General features: G+C 41.1%; 2 protein-coding genes across 3 annotated transcripts in view; one reads left to right on the plus strand and one right to left on the minus strand.

Moving 5' to 3' along the window:
• The window catches only part of FBXO16 (F-box protein 16), a 57,527-nt gene extending 42,358 nt beyond the window's left edge, over window positions 1–15,169 (minus strand). The window contains exons 1-3 of one of the 2 annotated variants that reach the window (XM_087437375.1): window positions 15,029–15,169; window positions 10,645–10,780; window positions 4,026–4,061 (exon numbers count right to left, since the gene is read on the minus strand). In XM_087437375.1, the coding sequence (XP_087293501.1) occupies window positions 4,026–4,061; window positions 10,645–10,743 (135 nt within the window). In that variant the 5' untranslated portion in view covers window positions 10,744–10,780; window positions 15,029–15,169. Of the gene's footprint in view, window positions 1–4,025; window positions 4,062–7,731; window positions 7,878–10,644; window positions 10,781–15,028 lie in introns of those variants that run through there. The other variant, XM_087437376.1, reaches the window with a different exon arrangement.
• A 3,583-nt stretch (window positions 15,170–18,752) lies between these two features.
• FZD3 (frizzled class receptor 3) overlaps window positions 18,753–20,057 on the plus strand; it is an 87,411-nt gene continuing 86,106 nt past the window's right edge. The window contains exon 1 of the mRNA XM_087437377.1: window positions 18,753–18,840. The gene's annotated coding sequence lies outside the window, so the exon portion shown is untranslated. The remainder of the gene's footprint in view (window positions 18,841–20,057) is intronic.

Here is a 20,057-nt window from a genome sequence, read left to right on the forward strand (position 1 = left end):
GCATAAACCAGCAAAGTAGAAGAGCTTTTCAGTTCCTCTTAATTATTTTATTACTGTACAGAACATTAGATAGGACCATGTGCAAATGTATGAACAAAAGTGACATTCTATGGCCAAATATAAAATACTTTCAGATTGTTTATTCTTGAATAGGTTTCATACTACATCTTACCTCACAATGTCCAGATTGTTTTAAAAAATGACTTTACTTCTAATACTGGATTGACCTTTAAAACTAATACTTGATCCCTACAATGAAACTCCCAAGTAATGCTAAGTCAAAAAATTGGTATCCTTATTTCTCCTTTCTTTTTTTTGGAAAAATGCATTTCTTACGTTATCAATCCCTTTCGGTGCTCATGAAACACAAAACCTAAAAAATCTAAAAACTAAAATAGAGAGAAAAAATTAAATAAGGGTGAATTGGAAGTATCCCCCTCAAACTTAATTCATGGAGCTTTCATGGAGGTATATAGACTACTACATGATCTAGTGAATTTAAGGAATAAGTTTGCTGTTGGGCAAAAGAGAAAAACCAGTGAGTATCACTTATTCATTTAGAAAATATTTACTACATGCCTAGTAGTATCAAGGAATGTACAACAAGGATCACGATAGAACCACATCTGGCCCCCATAAATTAGTCTATTGGAGAAGACAGATAATCAGTGATCTTTGCAAATACATGCTTCTATTAGTTATGGTAAAAGAAAAGAATAAACAAGATCTTTTAAAAAGTTTGAAGACCTTGAATATTATCCAGGGTCATATTAAAAATATTTAACAATTGGCAATGCCACCAGGCAATCAAAACACACAGAAGCTGGTCAGACACTCCAAATACTGGATGAACATTATCCCTGGTTATATTAATTTAGGGATTTCCACTAATAGTAAGTGAAATGATAGTGCAAAAATAGTCATTCTAAATAAGTCTCTTTTTAAGTTGTTGGTAACAGATGCAAAGTCAGTTTAAAAACAGAATATGAGAAAAATTCAGCTAGATTTTAAATTTTTGGTATTTTTCATTTCTTAATTTTTAGTGAATTTATTTTGTAAAATTTTATTATTATTTTGAATAGGTAATACATTCACATGATTAAAAAAATCAAAAGATATGAAAGGCTATTCAGCTCAAAGAGTCTTTTCCACCCTGTCTCAGGCTCGCAGTTCTCCTCCCTGGGGGAAACCAACGTTGCCCCTTTTCTTGTGCATCCTTCCAGAGATACTATATATATGGTTTTTTGTTTTTAATTTAGGTTAATAAATAGCCTTAGATTGGAGCTTGTAGACCAACATAGAAAAGAACTGGCAACCAACTAAGACAAACAAGAACAGTAAGAAATGGTACTTTATTTAGTCTTATCGCAATGGACTGCAAGTTTGTGTCCCCCACCAAATTCATATTTTGAAACCTAATCCCCAAGGCTACGGTATTAGGAGGTGGGGCCTTTGGGGGTGATTAGGTCATGAGGGCAGAGCCCTCATGAATGGGATTAGTGTCTATAAAAGAGACCCCAGGGAGATCCCTCAGCCCTTCTGCCATGTGTGGTTATAGTGAACAGACAGTAGTCTATGATCTCACCAGACACTGAATCTGCCAGCACCCTGATCTTGGACTTCCTCTAGAATTATGAGAAATAAATTTCTGTTGTTTATAAGCCACCTAGTCTTTTTTGTTTTGTTTTGTTATAGCAGCCCGAATGAACTAAGACATTTAGGAAAATGAGTTTCAGTAACTCATAGGAAAGGGCATTCTGTCTACTGCTATATTCTGGGTCAAAGATGCTCCCTTAAGAAAGAAGGTTTTGACTGTATGTTTTAAGGATGGAATATTTCAAGTTTATTACATATATCAAGAGTTAAAGAAATCTAAGTATAGTTTTTTGAAAGGATTCCTGATTTATTTTTTAAATTGAGATATAATTCACATGCCATAAAATTCATCATTTTTTATTGATGTCTTAATAGTTTATAACATTGTGAAATTTTAGTTGTATATTATTGCTTGTCAGTCACCATATAAATGCCTCCCTTCACCCCTTGTGCCCACACCCCCAAACCTCTTGCCCCTGGTAACCACCAAACAGTTCTCTCTGTCCGTGTGTTAGTTTATCTTCCACATATGGGTGAAATCATGCAGTGTTTGTCTTTCTCTCTCTGGCTTATTTCACTTAACATAATACCTTCCAGGTCCATCATAAAATTCATCATATTAAGTGTACAATTCAGTTTTTAGTACATTCACAAGGTTGTGTAACCATCACTACTATCTAATTCCAGAACATTTTCATTACTCCAAAAACAAATTCCACACCTATTACAGTAAATCCCTCTTCCTCTTGTCCCCTAGCCCCTGTAAACCACTAATCTACTTTCTGTCTCTATGGATTTGCCTATTCTGGACATTTCATACAAATGGAATCATATAATATGTGGACTCTATGTGTGGTTTCTTTCACTTAGCACACTACTTTCAAGGTTCACCATGTTGTAGCATGTATCAGTATTTTATTCCTTTTTCTTACTCTTGCTTTTTAAAAGTTTTGGTAAAATATATATAACATAAAATTTACCATTTTAACTATTTTTAAGTGTATAGTTCAGTGGCATTAAGTACATTCACATTGTAGTGCAACCATCACAACTATCCATCTGCAGAACTTTTTCATCATCCCAAATTGAAACTCTGTACCCAGTAAACAATAACTCCCCATTCCTTGGAAACCTGTATTCTCTTTCTATCTCCATGAATTTGACTACTCTAGGTACCTCATATAAATGGAATCATACAATATTTGTCCTTTTGTGTCTGGCTTATTTCACTTAGCATAATGCCTTCAAAGTTCATACATGTTGTAGAATGTATCAGAATTTCCTTCCTTTTTAAGGCTGAATAATATTCCATTGTTATGGATATACCACATTTTGTTTATCCATTCATCAGTTGATGGATATTTGGGTGTTTACACTTTTTGACTGTTATGAATAATGCTGCTATGAACATTCATACACAAGCTTTTGCATAACCATATGTTTTCAATTCTCTTGGGTGGTAGAGACTTTCAGAGTGTAGAGGAATTTGATGATTGATAATTGATGAATTTGATGATTGCTAAACATTGCCCAGAGATGGATACTTTGATCATGACCCAGGGATGGACAATGACCACAGGGACTCTGTGTCTCCTTTGAGGAAAGGGTGAGAAAGTCTTCATTTGCATAAAGGATAGTTGTATCTTGTTAGATAGAAGCATAAAGTTGTTACAGTTTTCCTTTGGAAGTTTACGTATATGTACAAGAGTGTATATGGATGCTAAGTAGCCAAACGGATGAACTGTGCTGGTTACTAAGCTATTGTCTCTCAGACCCCAACCCACCTTTCTATCCTCTGTGAGTAAAGAAGGCTGGGGCTCCACAAACCATATTTCTCCTTTGACGGCAGACTCCCTGTTAAATGCTGCCACTGGGGAGGGCAGCACTACAGGGAAACTGAGGGAGAAGAGCCTTACTCCTTTCCATTCCCTTGCTTTTCCTGGCAGTATCACCCTAACTCTTCACCCTGGCAGTAGCTGTTGACTCCAGTGTCCAGTTTTTTCCACACTCCCAGAACCATCATGCTGCCTCAGTTATATCAGAATCAGCTGGCTGTGATGTCATCTACTTTATTCCTTAGGAGTCTGGGTCCCAGCTCCACAGGGTCCTTTTCTGAGCTCCTGAGGTATCAGAAAAGCTGGTAGAAGCTACTTCCTGTAGTTCTACCTCCACGGCACCTCAGTGTTCCCTTTTTATCTTTTCCATTTTCCAGTGTTTGTTTAACTAGTTCTATTTATTAAATTTATATATGTCTGTTAAAATAACTGGTATGATTTCTGTTTTTCTGACTGAACCCGAACTGATACATAAAGAAAGTACTAGTCAAACTTCTCAGGCAATGAGCAATCACTCATTACCTTATGTCCAAACCGAATTCTTTGGGCTGTATGATAACATAATATGAAAGTAAGGATATTTTAATTGGTTACCCATTTTCCAAGCAGAGCTCTTCTTTCTTCAAATACCTACAATAAATAAAAAAGGATGGAATGATTTCATATTTCATGGTTCAAAATACCCATTACAAGAGAGACATCATTAATGTATCAATAAATAAATGTTGACAGTCTTTTCCTTGTGTCAACTGGATATAAAAAGACAGATTTCATTCCAGAGAAGGTATTTTACTTATTTTTAACTTGGGCAAGGTATCTTTTTTTCTCAGTTTCTCCATGTGGAATAATTTATCTTAAAGAAGAAGTAATTTTTTTTAAAGGCAAGAAATAAGAAAAGAATGGAATTGTAAAGTGAAGTCAATTTTAGAATTTGAAAGGAGATGAAAAAACTGACAAAGGAAAAACAGGAAAATGGAGATCCTCCCTCAAAATATTTCAATATCAATACTATGAGGACTTGTGAAACTTATGAATGAGCAGCTCTGTTTTCATATTTCAGTGTGCGCACATATCAGTGGGTGTACATGTACTTACACGCTTATAGGATTAGAAATTTGTTTATGTGCACCTCTGGGCTTACAACTCAGGGTTTGTCTGTATAGCTTTGTTGTTATATACTATTTAGGACAGAAACCATGTCTAATTCATCTTGTCTACAGCGTGGAGTGCGGTACACAGCATATTACAGGTACTCATGTCTGCTGGATTGAATGAATGTGGTTGCGACAATGAATATCCTTATGGAGGTATTGGTACAATGTGAGTGTATTTATAATATTGGTGTGGAGGTGTTTTTCTGAGCATCAGTCACTTGTGTATTTGAACGAGTGAGGTAGGGAAGACTAATTGGAAAATGTCTGGCAGAGGAGGGAGTTATGGAGGGAGGAAGCAAGAGAGAGGAATGAACAGACATGAACGTCTGTCTCACTCCCACACACACACCTTGTGTCGGTTTTCAAAACTGGGATTGATGTTTTTCCCTTCCTCTGAGCACTACCTAAATTCTCTAGCACTGTAAGAATGTTCCTACTCACAGAGCAGCTCAGGCCTATTTCTTCCCTTTTTGTGGAGGAGGATGAGCAGCTGGTTTTATGCTTCTAACAGATAATGCTTTCCTTCCTTTTTTAGACTCTTAAACTCTAGGTTCAAGGGACATACAAAATAGGCATTGAAATAACTGCTTCAACAACAACCTCAAGGCCAGGGAAACGTCAGTTTTGCTCCTGGCCGGAGAATCTCATACATCACAGGTAGACACTTTTTGCACATTAGAGAAGAAGAAAAAGAATGCCCTTCACCCCTTCCCCCTAATTACCTGGGCTACTAGGGCCCTCAAATAATGGCAATAGATAAACTCAATTTCTAGATGAAAATAGAAAAGAACATATAAAATACAGAAGATTCAAAAATCTGGATTCAAATATTTCCTGACCTCTTCTCCTCTATCTAACCAAATCTGATCAATAATCCATTGCCCAACCCAAGTCACCAGCACTAGCACTTTTCTGATGCCCAGTGACCTAGCTCCTCCCAACTTGTACTCTACTCACAGCCCAGCTCCCCTTGGACTATACTGGGTTTGCTGTGGCTCTCTGGTTGTTTCTGTTCATTTTATCTTCCCAGATAGATTACAACCACTTTCTCTATATGCTCCACGACACCTGCTGATTGAACAATAACAAAAAGCTTCAAAAGCCATAGAATTTTAGAGCTAAAAGAAATCCTAAAGATCTTTTTGTTCAATTTCCTTATTTTAGAGAGGACAAGCAGAGGCCCAAAGGGGTTACATTTATAAATTAAAAAAAAATAATTGATTCCAGACTGTCTGTTCAGCTCAACTCTGTACTTGGTTCCTCACCAGAACCTTGGTCTTCCCTATCCTGACTTCCAGCCCTACATTCTCGATGAACTGCTGCCCATGCTTTGGCCTTACAGCAGGAAGAAGTAAAGGTTAGGTCAAGACCACAACCTGCTTTCAAGAGGAGGATGGGATGACCATCATGATGCCCAATGACAACATGGGGCATTGAAACAATGGGGCACTAACTTGAAGGTGAGAGGAGAGTCAGCAAGATGATAGCAGAAAAGGAATAGGGTGGGACCTGGGGAGAGTTATTCAGGCTAAAACAATAGTCTTTACACGGCCAATGACCAAGGCTAAGCAAGGTCCAAGCAAATCCAGTTCCTTCCCAAAAGTCATCTAGACCCAAGTAGAAATTGATGGGAGTGAAGAGGCAGAGGAGAAACACTAGACAAACTCAAATCTGGTTCCAACTCTACTCTCGACCAGAAATAGAATTTGGGACAAATTATTTAATTATCAGGTCCTCAGTCAGACTTAGAGTCTTATATTCTCTAGTTTGGAGCAAGTCTTCATTCCAAAGATTTGCAATCAGGTTCTTCATCTTAAAGAGCTGGAAAACAAAGTATCGATTCAAAATGGAAATATTAAAATGGATCCTCTTGCCTCACAGAATGCTGCAGTCTGTTTATATCACAGTTTACTCAGAGCCTGCTGTTAAGTCAAAATCCTACGGTTGTTATTTTAGTCTGTTGACACTGCAGTTACATATTTCAACATGTGACATCATTACAGTATAGGAGTAAGACATTTAGGGGCTCCTAAATTATGATTGATTGATAGCGGCTTTTTCTCAGAACACCTTTTTAACATGTACTGTTCTACATCTATGAACCTACTCAAAAAGAAACGTTGGTTACTTTCAATTAAAACACTAGATGGCAAAGAAATACATACTTTTAAAACATTCCTCCTCTCAAAATTCACAATGCCTAAATTATTCCGAAATCTGTTACATTTGCCTATGCTGATGATGCTATTTTTTTAGGCATCTGAATTTGAATTCAATCTCTCTGCTTAAAGCCTGCTGTGATGTTAAAATCCCGTGACTCTTATTTTAGTCTGAAATAGTTACATACTTCACATTTTACTACAGAATAGAAGAAAGACAAAATTAAGACAAAAACAAAAATCAGGACCTCAAAATTACATTGATCATTGGTGACAAATGCCTTGTTTTAGAAGTGTAGAAAACTCCTTGAAATTATTGTCTGGACACCTTCTGGCCAGCTGTATCCTTGGCATCTATTTTTAATCCCTTTCAGACAGTCAGAATGTCAGATGTGGAAGAGACCTTCAAGGTCATCTGATCCAACCCACTCATTTTATAAAGGAGGATAGTAAAGCCCAGAGAAGGTAAGTGACTTACTCAAGTCATGCAGGAAATTACTGGTACAGTTGATCTGGAACCAGAATTTTCAATTTCCAGAGTTATTGTTCGTTTACTTTTATTTATATTTGTTTTTAAGATTGTTTTAAAATTTGAAATTTTATTGCACTGTATAAAGTGAAAAATGAAAGCTCTTTTCTAACAGGCCACCTCCTCCAAAGCCATCCAACTCTTTAGGGGAAACCACTATTAATAGCTTGGTATATGTATGTACACATTCTGTGTGTATGTCATGCACATTTATGTAAATACATATGTATATATACACATACAAGATTTTAAAAAATAATTTTACTCCAAACTAGAACCTAACTAAACCAAAAAATAATTTTCTGGAATAAAATGAGAGGTCTGAACAACAAAATGAATATTATCTCTAAAAATTATCATTGAATTTGACAAAATCTATTCAAGAACCAAGACAATGTAATGTTTGCTGTGATACACTGCCCAGATCCCCTCCAGGACTGAAGGATTTATTCCCCCACCTGTTGGGAGTGCTGCTGGCTGCCAGCCATGAGCTTGAGTAATCTGCTTCATTCAAGGTCCTATCCATTGAATGGTCAGTGTGCAAGTATAAAGGCCAGGCCCCCTTGACGTAATGTAAGACTCTGAAGCATCTTCAGGGTGTGTCCTATAGGGTTGAGAAGGTCTTATTGAGACTGCATCAGAGCTCAGCTTCTTCCTCTGCCCCGAACCCATGTCCTCTCCTTCTCTTTCCTTCCCTTCTCGGGTGCTGATCCTGAGAGCCTTCCCCAATCAACATCCTACACACCAATCTCAGAGTCATCTTCTCTAGTAACCCAACCTACAGCAGGCAATCAGGCAATTCAGATACTTTTTCTCCATAGCTGCTAAATTGATCAAGACTCCTAATTTTTCAAAGAAAATTTCTGAAAATCAAAGCATCCAACGAATCTGTATTTCAATTCAAATCAATTTTTCACATGTTTGTAAAACCTTCACAATTCTATGGGAAAACAGATTTCAAAAGTAAACATTGAAGTTTTTTGGGGGGAAAGCAGGGAAGCTGTTATATAAACTGTTGGAGAGCTAAGAGCATTGCAAACAGGTGCTCAATAAATAACTGTTGAGCTGAATAAAAAAGACTTTCAACAGACTTGTTCACAGCTAGATGAACCCTGAATTTCTCTCTCTTTCTCTGCTTTTCCTTTTCTTTCTCCTGGTCCTTCCTTTCTTTTCTATTTCTCACTCTTCGTTCCTCACTCCCTGTATTTTTTTCCTTTTCGGTCTCTCTCCCTTTTATTTCTCACTATTCCGATCTCTATGCTGGCTCCCTGTCTTTCTCCCCAAATTGCTCAAGTTTCACATTAGAGGAGTAGAAATAGGAAAGTACTGAGTAGGAGGGGTCAGGATTGACGCTCCAGCTTTGCCAGAGTGACTAGCATATCTGTTAGGGTTAGAGAGGGAAAGGTCAAACCCAGGCTAAGAAAAGAGAGGTGTCGGGACAAGAAGGTGAGAGGCAACGAAGAAGGTCCCCGAGAGTACAGCTGAACCCTGACTCCATTCCTTGTTCTTCGAGAATCAAATCAGGCACTGGAGATGCAGAGAGAAAAGACAGAATCTCAACCCTTAGCACAGTGGAGTCTGGTGGGAAAGTTGGTGAACAGTGATGAGAACAAAGAAAAGCAAGCAGGAGGAGGTTTCCCAGAGAAAATGACACTTGAGTTGACTCTTACAGGCGGCAATGAGGAGAGCATGTGCAAAGGCATGGAGGTGTGAGACAGCATGGCTCACCCGGGGGCCACTTCACTTGGTGTGGACATAGGATGAGAGGAAGCAGTGGCAGCGTTTGGAACTGGGAGGTTGGCTGTGGTCAACTCATGAAGGGTCCTCAATTCTATGGGTGGAGGTTTGGAAATTACCCTTTAGAGTGGCCCATTTTACATAATAGGATTAGATTCGTACTTTAGAAAGATCATTCTGGGACCAGAACAGAGCATGGATTGATAAGGGATAGAGGCAGCAAAACCACTTAGGGAGTTACTGCAATGTACTAGGCAAAGGATGATAAGGGTGTGAACTGAGAAGGTGGAGCTATATAGGTGAATGGAGAAAAGAGGCCTCAGTGAAGAGATCTAGGAGGAAGATCCCAGAACTTGAAAATGAATTGGATGTGGAGGTGAGGGGGTGCTAAGTAGACATTCCTCCCTGGGCCTCTCAAACTCCTAAATGTCTTAGAATACCAAGAATGCAAGGACCTGACCACTCTATTCTTGGGCCATCTCTCCAAGTTGTGTTTGCAGCAAGGCAACCTTGAGCAATGAGGTATTGTCTCCCTTTGAGACTAAGAGCAGGTTTGCTTACTGCTTACTATAAAAGCAGTGGATTCCCTGGGCTCATTGTTCCTCAGCTGTGATGCAAACCCACGGTGTGTGTAGTATTTATCTGGGCCCTCTGCATCACTCCTGTGAGACAAGGTAGGAAAGGAGAACCAATGCAAACATGATGCTCATGCTGCTTGCTGCACTGTGAGTAATAAAGTTCTTTGTCTCTGCCCCAAGAATCCTGTGTCTTTTACTGTGAAACAGTACTGTCTTCTATGCCATAACAGGCTAAGTTATTAGCTTGTAAATTGGGGAAAACCAAATCTCAGACCCAATAGGGAGAAAGAAGAGTTCTGGCTTGAGTCACTTGATGTAAAGTGGTGCCTTTCACCAGCGATTGGAACTAGTGTGTAGAAGCAAGATAATGAGGTCAGTTTTATTGATGTTGATTGTACTTTACTGCCAACTAGGTGTGGTCCTTGTAACAGGTGCTCACAGACCCGTTGGTAAATTCTGCCTCTAACTGAAGCAGGAATAGAAATCCCCAGAAGTTGGCCAGTCTTACACCCCAGCATGATACTCAGCTTCCCATTGTTGCAATCCTTTGTTTAGTGTATTCTACTAGTGCCTCCCCAGAATGCAAGTAGGAAATCAACTTCTTAGGAGAACCTGAGTAATGTGAGTAATCAGTTGAGATTTATTCATTTTATTTATTTGGTTAAATGTGCAGCATTATCCAGTAACCACAGCTCTAGCAAGAAAATCTGTTGTTTGGGAACTCCTCACAGACTCTCCTCTCCTCGCTCATTCCTGTTGGTTCCAGCAGAGAACCAGTGATGGAAAAAAAAAGCATATGGGGTGAGAGAGAGGAGTGACAGTGGAGGAAAGAACAAATCTAAGACATTTTCATTGCAGGCAGGGACTCTGTGTCTATTGCCAGCCTTGCCCAAATAGCAAGAGCTCAATAAAAGTGTTTGAAAAAATCCTTCATTTTTTTTTCATCTATTACACAATCCTAAACAATTCCTGTTCATATTTTGATAACCAAAATTTTAATATATTTTTTTTCTTTAAGGCATAGATGCAACTGATAAAATAGCTCTAGTGACTTACCTGGTCATTCAAATGCTGATGGTTTAGGGGTGTCCAGGTACTCATCTTTGTCTGCATCTTGGGACCATCTGTGCATTTTGGAGGTGCAAATGCCATCATGAAATAACTGGATATTCTTCCATGAGAAAAACTATACCTATCAGAAGAAATGAATCATATAATCTTCAGAATACTAAAAATACTAATAACATACACTGTTGAGAGAGGGAATTGACGGAAGGAACATTTATTGGGAGCATTTCATATGTCAGGTACTTAATAAGTATGCTCAATTAAAGCTCATAACAATCTGGTGAGGTGGTGGGTTTTGGCTCATTTTACAGATGAAGAAAATGAGGCTCACTGAAGTTACATACCCTGCCCAAAGGTTATACAGACACTAAGTGGTGGAACTTGGAATTAGACTCAGGTCTGTTTAACTCTTTTTATTTTCATTGGACCACTGAGGAAAATCCAGAATCACTCCTAGCTAAGAACATACCATAATGACCAGAAAGTAGTATTTTAATTTATAAAATCATAGTGCAATATAAAACACCCTATCCTTGTCCCTTGTGACTTTCTTCCTCCCCTCCTAACTTTCTGACATTTAAATAAGAAGGGTTCTGACATGATACCATATTTAAGAAGAAGGGTGTAATGGACAAAGCCAAGCCTTTGGAGATGGACAGACTAGGTTTATTGAAGGAAATGTGCTGTTTTTATTTTATTTTTTTATTTTTTTATTTTTTTTTTTTTAAAGATTTTATTTATTCAGTTCTTTCCCCCCAAAGCCCCAGTAGATAGCCGTATGCCATAGGTTCACATCCTTCTAGTTGCTGTACGCGGGACTCGGCCTCACGTTGGACGGAGAAGTGGTGCCTCGGGGCGCTCCCGGGATCCGAACCCGGGCCGCCAGCATCAGAGCGCGCACACCCAACCGCCAAGCCACGGAGCCGGCCCCAAATGTGCTGTTTTTAGATGTCCAGTATACGTCTGTCTTCATTTGATCTAATTTCTACGAGGAATTACTTTTCCCTCATTGTTTGGTGTCTGCTGAGTTGGTTAATCAAGGTGGCCTCCCCCTTCCTGGTCAAGAGGTGGTCAAACCAAGCTAGGCCAGTTGGACTGATGCTGGCTTAACCTTACTTTATAGCTGAGGTGGTCATTCAAAGTAGCACTGGTGCTCTGTTCAGTTGTTCCTGCTGCCACATCCCTCAGAAACCCCTCGTCCTTTCTTGTCTATTTTGTGAGCCACCTCATATCCTTGCAATAAATTTCCTCTTTTGCTTACATTAGCTAGAATCTACTTCTGTTGTTTACAAGCAAAATTTTTTACCTTATTAAGGTTTGACCCTGGCTCTAAAACTTACTAGCTGTATATCTTTTTGCAAGTTATTTAATCTACCTGAGCTTCAGTTTCGTCATTTGAAAAATAAGGATGTATATATCTACCCTCAACTGCTGCTACTAAGATCAGAAAAAAAGGGTCCTGAGCACCTGACAGATACGTGGCCTCAACAAGTAGTAACTTTCATGCAGCTTTTCTTAGAACGTCCTATCATTACAGAGTGCCTCAAAACCTGTCCTTTAGAGGGCCATGACAAAATATTTTAAGGTGGAAAACATTTAAAGCAGAATGATGGTAGTTTCAATATGTATCCTCAGCGTATCTCCTTGCTCTGCCTTCCTTCCTCTCTGAAGGTGAATTTCATATTGGAAGGCAGTGGTGATGACTGAGCGTTCCAGGGCTTGCCTTTCCCATCTATGGCCTCCAAAAATTGCTCTCCAGTAGCAAATATTGGACAATTTTTAAAAAGTCATTAGTTTTGGGCTGATATGGGATTCCCTCAAATGCTAGATCTGAAATCTTGGAGGTCTCACTTGGCATGTAATATTCTCTCTCAGGTTTAAGTCATAGCTGAAGATAAAGCCAATGTTTTAAAACCTCAGGGGCATCATTAGACAATACCTCTTGCAGTTGCCTGCTGCCAGCCTACCACTGGAATAAAGGGGGCTCAGATCCGCCCTCACATTCTTCTCAGCCCCTAACAGCTAATTATTTGAGTCACACATGTTTAGCTAAGCTGCAAAAGGCATAAGAAATGATTTCATTACAGTATTATTAATTGGCAGTTATGAAAGTACTTGTGAGAGGCAAATTATAGCTATAAAGCATGGTCACTGAGTCTAGATCTGCCCAGTTAAAAATTACGTATTGCTTTTTGTTGTTGTTATTTATTTACATTGACCTTTCTTCTCTTTAAACTAGTCGTTTTTAATCTTTTTTTTTTTTGAGGGCCATAAAACTCTTTGAGAATATGATGAAAGCTATGAATCTTCTCCCTAGAAAAATGTACATGAACATAAAATTTTGCTTACCCCAGGTTAAAAACTCCTGCTATAAGCTGAGAAACTCTCTCTCTCTCTCTTCCCATTTGGTGTAAGAAACAAGCTAGGCACAATTTTTGAATTGGACAAAGTAGCTTTTCTAGGGTCTCTCCAAGGTCCTGCACTGGATGTTTTCTTTTTCCTGGTTTCTCAGAGCTAGAAATTATTTGAATTAGGCTTTCTTCAAATCAACTTGAGGAAAGTCTGGTTTTCAGGAGATGGGCCTGGCCAGGAGAAACAGCCCTCTCAGTAATACAGTCCTAATGAAACATGCAAACGGAGGTGTCCTGCCCTATCTTTTGTCATTACCCTTTTTCAGTTTTTTCCTCCTCCTTTCATTCCAGAAGATGGGCAGTATGCATATCTGCATACACACACACGTTCACAGTAGACTACTCAGGACTATTACAAAGACAAACAGTTTTATATAACATACACAAAAAATAATTGCTCCCACTCCGGCAACAAGACAAAGCAAGTTGTCTTCCCCTCCTTCCACATATAAAACTTGCTGTTGCTTTTTTGTGACCTCTTTTCCCCTTAATGGCTGTCCTTGAAAGTTCATCTTTTTCTTTGGATAAAAAGGAAGAAAGAAGACCTATGGTCCTAGCCCCCAATGTACAGTTCTAGTTCCATATTGAACAGCAAGGATGGGTCCTCTGGTAAAGTTCCACCTCCTAGTGGAAGGCCACCACTTACAATCTCATCTTCCAAGCCATTCTTTACATTGTCATCATTATTCAAATTTACTAAGGACCTATTAGGCCTGTGTTAGGGGTACAAAGAGTCTCTGCTTTAATGGGACTTACAGTCTACTGTTAGAAAGTTGGTTTTTTTCTTTTTGACAAATAAAGTGTACATATTTAAGGTGTACAAAGTGTTTTTTGATATATGTATACATTGTGAAATGATTACCACAAAATATTTAACACATCCATCACCTCCCAGTTACCGTTTTTATGCAAGTGTTGAGAACGCTTGAGATCTACTCTCAGCAAATTTCAAGTGTACAATATATTATTGCTAACTATAGTCACTATGCTGTACATTAGGTCTCCAGAACTTATTCATCTTATAACTAAAAGTTTGTACACTTTGATCAATATCTCCCCTTTTCCCCCACCCCCCAGTCTCTGGTAACCACCATTCTACTTAGGGAGGTATTTTTTAAAATACCACTTGATGATGTTACTTTTCAGCTCAAACACCTTCAGAGGCTCACTAACGGCTACAGAATTTCTAGACTCTTTAGTACGCAAGTCTAGATCCACTATGAAATTACCTCAATCTATCTTTTTAGCCTCATCCACCTCTCCCTTCATGCACTATCTGCCCAGATACAACGAACTTCTGATCACTCAGAGAAAATGGTACAAAACTTTGATGCTTCTGTGCTTATGTGGTTTTCTGATGCTGCTCATCTGAATCCCAATCTCATAGCACACAATAAGTGCTCAATAAATATTTGTTAAATCAACTGAATGAATGAATGCAACAGTGGAGGGAGGCAGTTTAAGGATTAAAACCAGCAGAATTGTAGGGTAAAACTCAGATCACTATGAATCGAGCACTAGAATTATACTCAGGTTATCAGATTTTTATTTGGAGTTTACACAGCAGAATAGGATTGAGTTTCTCTGCTAATATACAGCTCACTTATTGTACACAGCAGTATCATTAGAAAAGGGAATTTCAGAAATTATCAGGAAATTATCAGGAAATAGGGCATGGTTAGATTTAAACACGAATTCATCTTACAGTCAACCAGTTAGAAAAAAAGCAAAAACTATAATACAATACAAAGAGCTAGTGCGTGATAGGCATAGAAATAAATTATTTGTTGGTTGTTAATCTTATAAGTATAAAGCATCTGGCACTTGAACTGCAGCTGAAATGGAGCAAAATGTAATCCCCAGGAACACTGACAAGGCTTGCGAGAGGCCCAAGAGGATCTGACAGCGGAGCTCTCAAAAAAGAGTCTCCATCTTTTGCATGCACTACGCACCGCCCTCACCTTTTTTAGCTCGTCTCCCTCTTCAAGCCTCAATCGCTGGTGTTGCCATAGTTGCTTCTCTTTGACTCTGTCCAGCCCCCACCTCTCCTAGCTTCCAGTAGTCCAATCACCATCTATAAATCCTTTCGCTGGCATCCGGGGTCTCTTAGGCAACAATGTGTGGTCTCTTGATTGGCCAGGAGATCCAGGAGGGCTGGCTCCAAAATTGGGCACACGGATAAAATGAAAAAGTGTGAGCGCCAAGAGGGTGGGAGGGGCTGCAAACTCCCAATACAATGCTAGGAGGAAGATGCATCCAATCTCGAGACAAGCAGCTTTGAAAGCCCTCATTCAAGACGTTTGTGTTCCAAATCAGGCCAACCTATTGAGCATGCCCAGTTATATTGCTCTGGTCATTCCGGGGCTCCAAAATGTTAGCTCCACTTTTCCAGGTTTTAAGAGTGGCCAACAGGTAAAAGAGGGTTGGAGGAAAAACAATTCGTGACTGGCTCAATGAAGGAAGAGCACCTGCAACAGGAAGTAGAAAGACGTGGGAAAATTGCCCAATACACAAACTCACAAATGCTTCAGCGTGAATTTTAATTTATTGGATTAAAGGATTCAGGCTGACTGACAGATACACTATGGAACCAGCAGATGGCATGCCTTTAAGAATAACTCCAAATTTGGGAAATTTTACAATCCAGTCTAATTTAATTAATTAAATTTATCGAAGCCATTACATGGCACCCACCGTGTAATAAGGGGTTGAGTGAGAATACAAGGATAAAAAAGAAGTCTGACGAGGATGACTGGAAAATGCAATGTGTAAATAACTAATGTAAGGCCCACAGTGATAACTGCTGTGATAGAATTGTAAACAAGTGCTGGAGAATCACCAAAAAATTCAAAATTCCATATGGAGCTTCTTTGGTAAATGTAAGGCAGTTCTATAGCAAAGACAACAAAAAAGACTTTCCTCACTATTTTATGTTTCTTAAAATAGATAAGAACATCCTCTCCTCCAACTTAAACAAATGTAAACCCTATGTTAGTACTGTGTTTCAGTTCTGAAATAGGCAGCATTTGTCTATCTGCAATTGAAAAAGAAAAGTGAAGCTCATAGAGATTGCTGCTTTCTTTGAGTTACCAAAGGATCTGTAAGTGGTCAAACTGAAATTAGAAGCCAGGTTGTCTGCATTTCAGCCTAGTGATTTTCCACATGACCGAGTTGTATGGAAACGAATAAACAAAGCCTATGGGGGGGGCGTGGCCTGGGGGAGGTATGTAGATGCAATACTAAATTACCATGTATTACCAGTTAACATTTATGTTTCAAAACGGGTTCATCCAGAAAGAGACCAGTTTTAACAACGTGCTGTGAGAGTGCTGTGTCTCTGTGAAGTTCCCGCTCGTTAAAGACTTTCTATTGGTGGTTACAACATGGAATGAAAGACAGATGGGATAAAAGAAAGCTTTGCACTCTATCTCTGTTGGATTTGAATTTTTTTGTGTGTGAGGAAGATCAGCCCTGAGCTAACATCTGTGCCCATCTTCCTCTACTTTATAGGGACGCCGCTATAGCATGGCTTGACAAGCTGGGTGTTGGTGCACGCCCAAGATCCGAACCCGTGAACCCCAGGCCACTGAAGCGGAGCGCGCGCACTTAACTGCTTGAGCCATTGGCCGCCCCGGATCTGAATATTTTTATCGACGAAAACAAGGTCACTTTCGTCCAGCCTCTCAACCAGAACGCTCTGGGCCTCTGCTTGTCTGATGTCTGACATCTCATCACTCTGACTGCTGATCCCCACCTCCACCCGGAGTCTGAATAACACATTCACGCTGTGTTCATAATGAGCACACCAACTCAATGTCTGACATACTTCAACATTACTTTTAAATGAAACATTTCAAACATAAAGAAAACTTGAGAGACTTGCATTAGAAACACCCTGTATCCCCACTGAAATTTTTAAAAATATTAACATTTTTGCTTCATGTGTGCAATTAGCAATTGAAGACCCTTTTGTCCACTTCCCGGATCTCATTCCCCTCCCTGCCTGCCTAGAGGCAACCACTGTCGTGAAATTGGTGTGTAGCCTACTCAACCATTTTTTATGCTTTTGATATATACATGTTTTTGACCTCATAAACAATATGGCTAGTTGTTTTTAAAGAGGTATCATAATTTACATATCTTGTAGTTTGCTTTTTTTCACTCAATGTTATATTCCTGAGATTTGATCATGTTGATACATTCGCTGATAATTTCTACACCATCCCTACCTCACCATGTGAGCTATGATATGTCCTATGCCTGACAGTTTTCACAGGACGGTGTGTAAATTGCACAAACATACATCTAGCTGCACCTCTCCAGAGGTTCCGCCGGTACAAGGGATCTGAAAATACATAAAGCAGGCACACAGATTTTCACATACGCTACATGCCTCCTCACTCACTCTCAGTGGAGGCAGTGTTGGCTCCACAGGACACACTGACATGCTTAGAATCAGCCTAAGGATCAATATTAAGCTTTTTAAAAAGCTGTTACTACACAAATATTTATTTATTAAGAAAATTGAAAATGTCACTTCAAATCTCATTAATTATGCTTTTCCCCATAGCTCACCTTCTGATGTTAAACTATATTTATGGCTGTCCAAGCTCAATACTCAATATTTATTTACGTATTTAACATTTATTGAGCACATTTTGAAAAATTTTGGTAAAATACACGTTAACATAAAATTTAACATCTTAACCATTTTTTAATTGTAGAGTTGGGTAGTGTTAAGTACATTCACACTGTTGTGCAACAGGATCAATATTACTGTAAGTCCTGTGTGCTAACAGAACAAAATGATGCCCGTGACGTCTAGGCTGAAGAGGGACAAAAAGGAAGAGAGAAAGAAAGGTAGGTAAAACAGTGTAGTGAAAAAGAATAGCTTTGGCTTTGAATGAATCTGTCATTAAAACGCTGTGGGGCTTTGGGGAAGTCATTTAATCTTTCTGGGCGTTCTTTTTCGTCGTCTGAAAAATGAGAGGTTCGGTTTAGATGATCTCGGAGAACTCTTTTAGCCCTAAAATTTTTCATGTAGAGAAAGGGGAAACATTTCTAAGGAGCAAAAGATGGGGAATGCCACCAGTAACCACAAGCTCCACCTGTTCTCTAAGGTCTTGGCAAAGAGGATATAAACTGTTCTTGGGCAAGTATCCTGTCTGGTCTGTTGTTTCAGCACGGAGCTCTGCCAACAGGCCAGCTGCCTCCCTCTACCAGCACCCAGTGCCACCCTCAGCAGTCGGTGACCCGCCTCTTGACCACCTCCAATCCCCGGGTCCCGAGGCCGGCACAGTAGTTCTCAGAACAGGTTCCGGCGGTCTTGAAATAACAGCATCACAGGCTCTGGTGGTGCGAGTTGCCGCGCTGTCTCAGCAGGGCAGGGAGGGAGAGCTTTGCAAAGAGGGCTGAGCGCATTAAGAAAAACGCTTCCAGGCGCCACCGGGGCAGGACAGTAGAAAGCATCACCCAGAGAGCACAACGCAGTCACCAACAAAGCGCGCTGAGCCGGCAACGCGCAGTCAGGCTCAAAATGGGAGCGCGCGAGCGAGCGTGCACAGTGCGCCTGCGCCTTACGTGCATGTGCGAGCGCTCGCGCGTTCCCCGGACCGCGCGCCCCGGCGCTCGCGAAAGCTCGCGGTCGCTCCGAGGCGCGCGCCGGCGATTCTCGCTCGCTCTGTTTACCTGAGGGAGCAGCGTCCGTCCCCGGCTGGCGCTGCGCACCCCCCCCCCCCCCGCCCCGCCTTGGAGCCGGGCCCGGAGGTGTGAGGTGAGCGCCGAGGCGGGCGGTTTCCCGGCCGGGTTAGCGGGAAAGGGGCGCGAGAGCGTGAGGAATGAGGAGGTGCCGCCGTGGCTGCCCGCTCCTCTGCCTAACCCTGTGCTGAGGAGCCGCCAGCAGCCCCGCACCTCCTCCTCAGGGATCGTTATTCTCGTCGCGGCCGAAACAAAAGCCTTGGGCGCCGGGCTGTGGCGGGTGTCGGAGGGGCTCCTCGGGCTCGACGGCAGGCCGCGGGGGAGCGGAGGAGGCGAGTTCGGGGCTGAGGGCTGAGGTGGGCAGATGCCCGGGGAGATTGTTAACCCTCTCGGTCCGGAGCCCGCGCCGGGCAACCTGTGCGAGTGTGGACGGCGGCTCGCTCTCCGCCACCCCCGGCCCAGACCCTCCTCCGGGGACGGTGCCCCGGGCCCGAGCCCGCTCGCCTGGGGCGCCCGGGGGCGAGGGGCGCTGCCCGCCGGCCGGCAGTGCGGGTGGAGGACGCGGTCGCCGGCCGGGGGAGGACAATGCGCCGAGGGCTCCAGCGGCCCGGGCGCTCGGGCGGCCGGGGACCCACGTTAGCGTGTCCCCTTGCTCAGACGTCGTTTTAGCCTTTGGCCGACCTCTTCTTTCCAGCGCCTAAAAGTTGTCCCCTCCGTGCCATCAGTTTGCAAAGTCTGCTGCTCCCCCCGGAGGCTTCCCCCAGTCGCCCCCTTTGATGCTGTGTCCGCCGTGCGTACTGCTGAGTAATTAGGAGATGGCCTCTGAAAGACAGTGCCGGTGAAATATCTCGAGAGGTTTTCACATCCTCCTAGGGGCTCTGTAGATCTCGGGGGTCTTGGAGTTAGGTGCCTCCTCTGTAAGACAAAGAAAGAGGGCTTCTTTTTTTTTTTTTTTTGAGAACAAAAGCACATGCCATTAATTCAGGCATAGGAGTGGACTTGAAGTTGAAAAATATTTACCCTATAAAAGAGGTCCAGTTTTTTACCCAGTATTAAAATGAAATTTTGAATTTTGGTTCCCTTCTCAATTTAGGCAGATGCAGCAGCAGAGCAGAGCAGCAGCTATATAAATGGTGACTGCTATATAAAAGTATCCAAACAGAATCTTATTTTATAAAAGTAGTTTTGATAGACCTGTAATGTTTATTTGTGGGAATTGATTGGGTCACTTTGCAAAGCCAATACCACAAGAGCAAGGAAACAAAGACCTGATTGGCACGGGGATGTTACCTC

Source organism: Ceratotherium simum, chromosome 12 (genome assembly GCF_057802395.1).
Source record: "Ceratotherium simum simum isolate JZ-2026a chromosome 12, ASM5780239v1, whole genome shotgun sequence".
In the NCBI taxonomy this organism is placed as follows: Eukaryota; Metazoa; Chordata; class Mammalia; order Perissodactyla; family Rhinocerotidae; genus Ceratotherium; species Ceratotherium simum.